The sequence below is a fragment of the Bombus impatiens genome, unplaced genomic scaffold, assembly GCF_000188095.3.
Source record: "Bombus impatiens unplaced genomic scaffold, BIMP_2.2 scf_0318, whole genome shotgun sequence".
Classification (NCBI taxonomy): domain Eukaryota; kingdom Metazoa; phylum Arthropoda; class Insecta; order Hymenoptera; family Apidae; genus Bombus; species Bombus impatiens.
Window position 1 is genome coordinate 2,362,481 of NT_176737.1, and position 11,388 is coordinate 2,373,868.

The 11,388-nt window shown below is 40.7% G+C and overlaps 2 protein-coding genes across 2 annotated transcripts in view; one reads left to right on the top strand and one right to left on the bottom strand.

Annotated features, from left to right (window-relative positions):
* The window catches only part of LOC100749291, a 21,203-nt gene extending 10,157 nt beyond the window's left edge, over nt 1–11,046 (bottom strand). The window contains exon 1 of the mRNA XM_024367364.2: nt 10,914–11,046. Coding sequence (XP_024223132.1) covers nt 10,914–10,976 — 63 coding nt within the window. The 5' untranslated portion in view covers nt 10,977–11,046. The remainder of the gene's footprint in view (nt 1–10,913) is intronic.
* On the top strand, nt 7–3,979 carry LOC100745736. The gene is made up of 2 exons (XM_003489158.4): nt 7–802; nt 1,009–3,979. The coding sequence occupies exon 2, from the start codon at nt 1,680–1,682 to the stop codon at nt 2,322–2,324; it is 645 nt and encodes a 214-aa protein (XP_003489206.1). The 5' UTR covers nt 7–802; nt 1,009–1,679; the 3' UTR covers nt 2,325–3,979.
* Nucleotides 11,047–11,388: the final 342 nt, after the last annotated feature.

Genomic DNA, 11,388 nt, shown 5'->3' on the forward strand with positions numbered 1-11,388 from the left:
TCGTGCCAGTGGCGGCTAGCTAGAAGGTCTCGGTGAAGTCCCGAAAGCGGCGAGGCCGGATTGGCCGACAAGGAACCCCGGTTCGTGCCGCGCCAACCATTATTACGGCGCAGCTACGCTATTGCTGCTGGCTGTCTCGTTCGACTACTCAACAAACCAACAACCACTCGATCCCACGTTGGATCCACGGCACCACGCTCCTCACACCGTCTTACCACTTGGTAATTTATTCCGCCTCTCGTTGCGTCCTTTCAGTGGTTAATATTCTATAGCTAATTCATCGATCTGTGTGGTTGGTTCGTTGGTCGAACGAATACTTCGACGTGTCCATTTTTGATAAAATCGACAGAGAAGCGCGAGTTCTCTGTCTTTTTGTTCAACCAGCTAACCGGTCTGTAGTTGGGCGCTCGATCAAGGGCCGAACAAATTTCTTAACGCGTCGAGAAAGAAGAAAATCGATAGACGAGGGAGAAGAAGAAAAGTGACATTTTTGTTAATTAGTTGGTTAATTAAATGGTCGAATAAATTTCTTTCGACGTGCGTCCTTTTCGACTAAAGAAAGTTGACGGAAGAACAGTGTATATCGATTTCCTAAAGCAGTATTTGGAACGGTGACGTAGAAGTGTAACGAAGTATGAAAGCCAACTGCTGTATCTTGGCGAAGAGAAAACAACAGGTTTGGCGAGTTTGACGAAGTGATTCTACTACAGAAAAGATAGCGGGATAGTGCCAGTATCAAATATACATGATAAATATGTGCGATCCAAGGAGAAAGTGAAGAATCTCGATAAGGAAGATCAAGGTGAGTCTCGTATCGATTTAACAAACTTAATGCTTGGCACCCGATCGAACGCTTCTCCGGTTAGTTACGAAAAAGAATCTATATCTCGAATGTTCGAAATGCTTTGGTCTAATCTTGAAATTATCGTTTGTTAGGAAAGATTCCTTCGCGGCAATTTTGGCCTGAATATTTACGCGAAGCTAATCTAAATATTTCATATTTTCCAGAACTCGAAGATAGCTAACGAAGAAAATACCAAAGATAATAGAAAATCGCTTTATCCTGCAACCAAAGCCTATCGTCGCAATCGTTATTCCATCGAAATCTATCTTTCGAAAGTGCGATACTCGGAATATTTCTCCAAAAATTCTCGAGTTGATTAAATATCGCCACGAAAATTGCGATACCTAGGTATTATACGAAGTATTATATACGATAATGCTTAAATATTATCGCCCAACGATCAAATATATCAAATATACCACGTATAAGTTATAAATAAGATCAGAACATCGTCGGAAAATTTCTGATCCAAGTGATCGTAAAATCAAAGAAACCTGAGTGAAAGCACTCACCTCGTCGAACCGCAGCACCAGGCTGTTAAACCTGACGACGATCCTCCTGGCGAACATGGAGAAGAAAGACAGAGCCTGATTCGTCTAGCCGATTATCGAGTGAATTTGCCAAGAACGAAGAAGCCAGGTAAAAACGACGAAACCACTGGCGATTAAAGACTCAACTGGACGAAGGAGGAATAACAACTCCGGAAAATCGATCTCCGCGAGCGTTGCATAAGACGCTCCTCGGACGTTTCGTTTTACAGAAACACCTCTACGATTACACTCGATACCGGATCACGAGAAAGACCGTAAAAATAGACGATCATCGTTCGAAAAACATGGGAATGAAGGAAGGAGAGGTGAGGAAGATCGCTGGCGATGGTCTCTCGGTGAATCTATGTTCCAACAAGCAGATCCTCGAGATCACCGGCGACGGATGCGACATTTCGATGTCGAAGAACCGAGGTAGCGTGAAAGTAATCGGCGACGGTTGTCGATTGAGGATCGACCAGAACATGGGAGACGTGGAGTACACGGGGGATGGTGGGCAGGTTCTTTTGGGTCCAAAATCGATCAAGGATAAAGTAAAGTATCACGGCGATGGCGGTAGAATAAAGTTCGACGTTGAGTTGAGGATGAGGAATCGGAAGTCGGAAGTTTCGAAAGAGGAGACGGGAAAAGGAATGGACGAAGGAAGGAAGAGGTCCGAGGAAAGCGAGGATGCCCTGAAGAAAGAGAATTCGCAGGCGGAGAACGAGGAAAAGAAAAAGAATAGAAGAAAAGAGAGACGAGACGATTTGGGTGGTAAGGAGGAGAAGAAGGGAAGATCGACGAGGACTAAGATCGTTACGACTTTTGTATACGATGAAAAGATCGTGAAAAAGTGGTACACGAATCCGGAAGCGTCCACCAGGACTTTGAATGGAGTGTCCTCCGTGAGGATCGTGCCGAATAAAACGAAAACGAAAATCGAGGTGAAATAAAGGAGAAAATGTGACAAACAACGGGAAAATTGTACGATTCTAGGAGAGCATTCTAAATCAGAACCCAACCGAATGGTTCTTAACCAGAGAGGTGCATGCTCGATCGATAGTGGTAGATTTATCGTAGTAATTAATCACCTGAGTCTTGAATTCCTATTTTGACTAGTACCGAAATTGTTCGATTTCGATCTTCACGATACGCATTTGGAAAAGACGAAGTTTGACTTAAAATCGTGAAATACTGATTTCAATAGTCGAACCACGTTGAAGAAAAAATTAAAAAAACGGGGAAAATGTAAGAAATGCTGTGTTAAATTCTCGCGATCTATGTCTGATTTAAAGTTCCTACACGTGGACGGAGTTGGAACTGTTAAAACATTTAGGAGGATGATCTGATCGTGGATCGAACGTTTGCGTAAAACTGACTAGTGCGAAGATACTTCCTCGATGATTCTTCGTGGAAGAACTTTTCGACGAAATCTGGGATGCCTGGAATCGAGTAATCGCGAGAAAACGTAGATAAAAGACATCGGCGATATCGTGATCGATCAAACTAATACCAGGGTTTCTTCCATTTCTCGTTTCATCCTTCTTATAAAACGGTGTCAGGTAAAAACAAGGAAATATTTGATAAATATCTCAGCGAAAAATAATTTAATTGTATTTTCCTTTTAACTATAATTCTCTTAGTTCCTAATCGTGAATTTCGTTTGTTCATCTCGTAGAGACCAAGATATCGAACATTTTTAAACAAATTTGTAATTTTTTTACGTCTTATGTTGTATACATCATAATAATTCAATCGTCAACTGTAATTAATTTTATAATTTGTTAATTACGAATGTTCCGTTTAATTACTTATTTATTAGAGATAGATAAATAATCGAGTTAATTTGAAAATGCCCAAGTACGATCTACTTGTTCGATAGTTCATCCATTTACATTCTAATAATTACGATAAACGCCCATGAAATATTTATAAGTAATTAGCAATTGTACGTGTGATCGATATTTCAGTATTTCATTATTTCTTATCTACTTATCGTTATCGTTGTCGGGCAACTCATACGGACAGTACAAACCATAGATGGTATAAACACGTTCCATAAACACGAGCGATAATGAACCTCGCGAAATACTTAATTACTAGTCAAAAATAAGTAGAAGAATATGCCGATACGATTTAGTATCTCTCGCTTATTTTTTACTCGGCCACATGGTTATTTACGAGCTTCTAAGTTAGGAACTTTTAGCGAGCTTACTTTATATTCGACCGATATATGTATTTGCGTATGGCGAATTATGTACCGATCTAATTGTCAGCGAAACTTTGTTACCATCGGTGAAAACTTGCAATTACGCTATGTTTTCTATAGATTCCGACCACTTAAGAAGAAAAAAAGAAGATAAATTGGATTTCTATCATTTTAGAAAATTCTGTAACCAAAGATCTATCGGTCTAAAGGAAATTTCCATCGACATCACCAGTATTAGTTCAAATATTTGAAATACAGGTGTACGCAATTAATAAATTAGTTGGCAATTTTTGACTGGTTGTCTATTTCAGTGCACGTGTACCTAAGGAAATTAAAAGATACCAAGTATCAAATGGAAGATGCGCATTTGTCTAATAAATTACGTATTATAGAATCAAAGTTTCTCCCATTATTTTCCTGTATATACCTCACTTTCGCTCCCTTCGATACCTAAATTTATTTCCTTCGATTTCGCAGCCTTTGAATTCTCATATTTCACTTTTGCGTTCCTGTCTCGACGCAGATCTTCGAGTAGACTTTCTTCGCGTGTATTAACAACGATTCTAACGATCATATTTTCCAAAAAGCTACAATATTTTTTAACGATAAAAAGAAACTGGCCAAAAGGTGGACCAAAAGCGTAGCAACAAAGTTTTTGCATCGTAACACGACCGCTGATCGATATTTTAATCGTACGACACCGGAGTATCTGCCGTAAAGGTATCGAGAAGAAGAGCGAGGTTCGCGATGCAGGGAGTCGCATGAGAATTTCGTGACTTTCACCGGTTGATTGGAGCGCGAAAATAAAATCCGTGTAGGTGACCGCGCTCCATGGGAACGGTGTATGATCGATAGGGGCCGCGTGTTTGCGGTAAATCATCGCCAAACATTCGATATCCGCGAGTTCGTCGAGTGGCACGGCTGGTTCTGGGTATGCAATAACCGTCGTACATCTGCCGGAGGTTTCTCTGTTCGAAATGGGTCGCGACACGCTGACGAAATTACGAATCGTGCGCGAATAGCCTCCGATCGATGTTCGAATAAATTTATACGACTGCTATTGGCTTTTAGAAGCTTTGTCTATCGGTTCTTATTAGAGGTATCAAGATTTAACGACTCGACGACGAGATATCGATCTTTCCCTCATTTTCAAAGGTAAGAGATTCGTTCAACAGCCAATCCGATATCAAGTTACTAACTTATTAATTCAACCTAGAGGTAGCTCGTTAACTTGTTAAGTTAGTTTCTTATTAACTGGGAAATGTGGTAACTTACAAATTTGCCAATTCGTTGATCCAACTCGGAGATTCGTATACAAGATGGCAAAGGAAATATTATTCGACTAATTTCTCGTGTATAGCAAATACGTAACAGCCCCTAATACTGGTTCCACTTACTAATGCAATTCCTATTGTACGAAGAAAGATCATAGATAGTAGGTTAAACAAACTCCGATTATACGAATTACTTGCACCAGGTTCATGTAGATAAAGTATCGCTGTATTTTTGGCCGCATCATGGTTATACAGGCTGGTTGGTAACTGGTGGTACAAGCGGAAAGGGGGTGATTCTACGTGAAAAAAGAAGTCGAAAATATAGAATACAAATTTTTCGTTCGAGGCTTTGTTTTCGAGAAAATCGACTTTGAATTTTCGCTCGGTACGCGCGCGGTACGTTATAACGGATCTCACTGTAGATCGTTGCCTCGATGGAAAAATTGAAAAAAAAAAGGAAAAAGAATTAAAAAAGAAGACTTTTATTCTATATTTTCGACTTCTTTTTTCACGTAGAATCACCCCTTTTCCGCTTATACCACCAGTTACCAACCACCCTGTATAACTTGGAATAACGTAGAATTCTTGCACTTGGAATAAAGAAACGTCCGTGTACAATGAACCGAGTATCGCGAATGTTATCGTAAATTGAACTATCCGTTTTCTTTCTGGGCTACGATACGCAACAAAGATTTCATTTTCAACATACAAATATAGAATCAAAGGAATCCACTGTACTATCGCCATTCCGTATCTATTGTACCCAAGACGTTCCCCGTAGAACCCATCGTGTCCAATTTACGACTCTCTTATCGCAATAGAGAATTTTTCTATTTTTCCTATCAGGTGTAGTATACGTTCGACTCTTTGAACCGTGTTACTTCAACGCTTGAAATCATAATGATTTCTGAGCTCCGCGTGTTTTGCCCCCAGGTTCAGATATTTATTCATGCTGGTTGCGTAACATTCTGGTTGGAAAACGACTGCGAATATTATAGTAATGTTATATAGGGATCAAAGTATCGTCGATCGATATCAACCTGACCGTGACTCTGTTCTCGGACCATTGATCGATAATCTACGATAAAGAATCGAGTAAAAATCACGATAATAGAAACCTGCGTTAAGCAAATCGAGCGAATCCATCTGTAAATATATTTAAAAAATAAAGAAACGAGAGAGACTTTTAAAAAACCAGACCGATATCGGCTGATAAGATATCGCTAACGCGTCGCCCTATCGTACGATCCAGTTGAGCATTAGCAGAATTCATAAATGGAGGAGATAATGGCAATTTTTACGTCACTGGATATACCTACAGGATGCCCTGTACAATATGGTATAATGGGTTTGGAAATGATTGTACGCGCAAAAGTAAGTGAAAAATATAAAATATAATTTTTCACTCGCAACGCCTAAACGGAAGAAGCAACCAGAGAGTATAAAAATTGGAAAAATCAAAGACGAGAAGACGTATATGATCCACTTGCTGCAAGGACACAGTTGTTCCGATCGTGAAGTTTCGGACAAGCCTAACGACGGTACTCATTTCCGCCCAGACGAACGAGGATTCTTTATATGGTGACAGTATCGCGCACGAGGAGCGTATGCGTTCGTTCCTTCGTTAATTCAAGGAGGAGCCCGCTGGAATCGAGGGTCGCGTCGCCATTCAGCGCTTTCATCCGCCTTTCTGACCCAGCTTTCCGTCGACGCGGTGCAAAGGTCGCCAGTCGTAATGGAGGTCAACCGGGGATCGTTAGCTAAGTTTCTTACTAGAGAAAACTCGCTTTGCTCTTTATTAAGACCATCGAGGGATTCGAGAGAAAGAAAGAAAAGAAAAGAAAGAAAAAAAAAAAAAAAGATCCCCTCGTCTATTACAACCGTGCTCTGTTACGCGCAGTTCCACGACTGAACAAGTCGCTTTCGAGAATGTGAAATTAGTTGGGCGTACTCGAGAGGATCCACAGGAACTGTAGTTTACGTTCTTGCAGCACGCTTCAACATTTCTTACGAATAACAGCCTCTTTTCTTTTCAGAATTCCAACTAAAGACATTTTTCTAAAGAAAGTTAAACTAGATTATGTTACGATGTTTTGACGCGTTAAAAGTCGTGTGCGTATCGTATGTATGTTTTGACCTTCGAACGACCTTGGAATCATCGCCAAGCGACATCGAACCCGACCATTGCAAGTTCCAAACGAAATATTAAATTCCTATCAGAGATGATTAAAAATTTCTCTTGCGGTGTCCTTGACGCCTCCGACTCCACGATTTTCCGTAATTTCTTTAGCCTAGATCATCGAACATTCGAGAAATTGAGGAAAGTTGCGGAATCGAAGGTGTCAAGGACGCTACAGGAGAAATCTTTAGCTGCCTCTGACGGTAGCTTAAAATTTCCGTTAAAACTTTATCAAACTATCGACGAATCAAGGTGAAACGTCGACGCCTTTGGGTGTTTTAACTTCCGAAATATAATTTTTCTACGCTCTGTTTGATACGTACGAACGATACGGAAGAAAAGGAAGAAAGGAAGAGCCAGAAGCAGGCGACGAAAAGAGCGTTTGGAACGAAAAAAAGGGGTGGAAAGTCGATCGGTGCAAATGCAATTAACAGTATACAGCGAGACGAATAGAGAATTCCGAACGCTCGCTAAAGTTCTACCCTAACTCGGTGAAACGTACGCCCGTTAATGAGGACACGTGCACCTCTTCAGACGGACAATGCTGACGCCATATACCGGGTGATGCTCGCGTATCACCATTCGATCGTATTGTAAATATTGACTCTTTGAGAAACTTGGACGAAAATTCCATTAGTCAAACGGGTCGATGTAATTGAAACCACCGTTCACAACATAATCGGAAGATCGATAGCAACCAAAGACACACACACACACGCATATATATATAAATAGATAAATGAAGAAGAACAAAGCGTGTATCTATACCAAGTATCGATCCAATTGTTATTTTCCTACTATTCGACTATCTTTGTTTAACAAGTATTTTACCGCAACATTCGTTCCCATTCTAAAATTCTGTCAGCACCTTGTAATTTTCTTGTAACGCGATACGCGTACGTTGAAATTCAGATGAATTTTCAACGATCTAGCCAGATTATAATTGAACGTATTCGCGAACGTAAATCTGTCTATAAAGACACGCTGCTAACTAAGAATCCCTGTGCGATTTTTCAACAGGTTCACGAAAGAGACGAAAGGTACAAGGTGTACCCGCTTCAAGAGCGGACAGGTGGCGCAAGAACAATGAAAAAAGTTCGTACGAACCTACGTCCTGTTTTATCTTCGTAGGAGGTTCTCGAAATAGCTAAGTTGCGGATTACCGAAGCGCAAAAATGTAACCTCGAAACGAGGTCAGATAGGACATATATTCGTACGAACTTATCACGATACACCCTGTATATTCGTCATATTGCATTTTTAATATTACGAGACGTATAATAGTTCCAGCGCGTGACGTGTCGTTGATTCAGATAGTAGTCGAGCTAACCGCAATGCGGTTGAAACATCCCTTTCCTGATAACATTGAACGAATTATTCGCCGCGTCGAGTCTAAAAGCTTGCTTCGTCTTATGGAAGCAATGTGAAGAATACGCGTGGATCCGTCTCGTGTTACAAGCCAATTAGCCGTATCGGAAAATTCGAACAAACTTTCAGTCGCCCGATAAAAGAATTCTAATATTCCAACCTTGCGTATCACCCTATATATCTACGAGCCACTTACTACCGTCTATTATACCTTGCGTTTCACACATTCCTAACGAGTCTGTTCTAATTGCTTTATACCCAATTACAACCTTTAGAAAGGTTCTAAAAATTCTAAAAGATGCAGAACGATTGTTTTTATTCCAATAAAAGATTATCAGATGCGTTTCGTTTCTATAAAATCTTGCAATACACGAGTATACGCATTGTTGAGTATCTCGAATCGTTCAGATCCCACGGTCTCCAAGAGTAAGAGTATCGCACGTTTCGTATTTAGATCCGCGTTTAACTCAGAAGCGAACACGAGCTGCTGTACGTGTACACGGCCAGCGAATAAGAAGAAAAAGAGCTGCGTTGCAGCTTGCAGCTTGCAAGCTGTTCAGATCGACCGGCTGGGAGCGTGTGTTTTCCACGGATTTTTGCGCCTCCTCGTCGACGCTCTCGCTTCAGCTTCCGTTCGTTTCTCGCGTGAATTCTCTAAGGAGTCTCTTTGCCGCCGCACCGTTCGCTTCGTGAATTCAGAAACGAAATAACAACGGTCTCGCGGTCTCGTGAATCTGGGTGAAATCTTTCGTTCTTTTACTCGCTCGATGAAATTTAATCGGTTCGTAAAAATGCGATTAAAACGCGGTTACGAAACGCAAACAGAGGTAAAATGTGAAACAGAGAAGAAAGGAGAGCGTACGAACGGTGCTGAGAAGACAATTAGCCGTTCGAATCTGAACGAGGTTCAAAGGATGGTGAATGATTCGAAAGTGGAAGGGGAAAGAATCCTGAACGAGTAACTGATCCGTAACAGGCTGTAGCAAGAAAGACAGCTAACAAGATAAGCAGTTTGTCGCAACTATATCCAATTCGAACCTCTGTTTCCATAATAAAGTCTCACGAGTGAAAGCAACGATAAAGGGATTCGCGTTGACACGAGTCAAAGAGATCGCATTATGAGGACGATGTATAAGAATGGCGACAAGAAAGATCGTGCAGGAAGCCTTTTATGCAATTTCGTGCTGCGACTCGCACGAAGACGAAACCAAATAAGGTAGCGGAACGTGTAACGCGAAAACGTCGACGACGAACCACGCTGCGCGATCCATTTTCGTTCCGTCTCGTCCTCTGTGATCGTCGATCGTCCCATTTTTAAACGATCCTTCGTCCCTTTTGTCCTTTCGATCGGAAAAGGAGAACGATCTATCCCTTTCAAGATGTTTCGCTTTATCTTCCAACACTATAGATCGAGTCCATCCTATTCGATTCGCAAACTTCCTCGTTCCTCCGCGAACAATGCAAAGAATTTCAACGTTCTTCAACGTCATGGAAGATTGTTTCATTCGATAATCGATAAATAATTTGAATTCGAGTTACGTAAAATTTGCATGGCTGCGCATGAAAGTACTCCGTCATTTCGACGTGCAAACCAGCAAGGTGAAATTATTTCGTTATGATTCATGCCACGAATTCTATTCTCAACTACAGGACGGTTCGAACGTGACGCAATAGTTACGATATATTTAATTCCAAACGAAACAAAAAATTTCATCGTTTTACACGTATGTTATAGAATATGCGAGAAATTGTTCGTCGAATCATCCAACGAGGAGACTATGGGGTTCGATAAAGCGCACATAATACGTAGAATTTATTTAATTACAGGTACTGATGAGCGCCGGTAGAAATTATGTTGTGTAATTATATCGTTATCTCGCGATTATATGCTTCACGATATTTCATAACGAAGAAAAAACACGTTAGATAACCGATGAGCCCTTGAGATCAAGAATGCCTCGGTTTTCCTCAACGGAGAATTCATTATGTCGCGATATCGAATGCAAACAACCGTACCGCTCGTTCACTTATTTTCCAATTTATAAAGTCCTTTCTCCCAATAGTCCGATCGCCATAATTATCTTGTTAATCGTATTTAACATTCGCATTTCTACTTAATCCTTGTGTCAACAATTAATTGCCCGCACATAGATACATACTTGAAATATTGCAGTGAAAATATCGCACAACCGGTCCGAATCCATCGCATTAGCAAAATAAACGTTTGTAAGATAGTTCTAATTCAAATAAACGGCAAGCGATAAATAAAACGCATCGCCTTTCGTATAATTGCCTGGCGGAACTTCGATTCATAATTCGTAATAAACTCGAATCTCCGATATTGTGAATTTCGTTGATAAATGTTTATTCCGAGTTGAACGCACGGATGGACGCGCAGAGTGACTTTCTGATATTTGAATAAGATTCTAAAAGTAACGAACGGTTGTCAGAGAAAATATAGAAGCGAAAAGTGTGCGCAAATATTAATAGAAAATTAATTATCGAGAATTACCTTGAAAAAAGAGAAGATCCGGGGAGCGAGCGAATACGAAGCGATTCGTTCGGTGGTCGTCATAGTGACTCCTCTGCTTCTCGAGTCAACGAGATCGAGAGCCGCGTCAGAATTGTATTTAGGGTTGCATTTACGCGAGTTGAATCACCAGAGATATTGATATTTCGCTGGTAATATATTTATAAATAAGCTACAGGCACAGTTACAGGGATTTTACCGTCTTTTTCCCAGCGAATTGATTCAGATTCTAGTTGTTGCTTGGATCGCATCCAACCATTCTGACCGTGTCGAATTCTACTCGCGAGTATTCCTGACTGAATTCGCCGGTAGAAAGTCTTGCTAATTTAGAAGTTCGCTATTTGTGGAATTTCTTATCGAATGGTAAATCGGAAATGGTAGTTGGAGAAATAGGAGAGCGACGCGCACAGGGTGATTTACGGATTGCCATAAAATCTGATTGTAAGTAATTATCTGG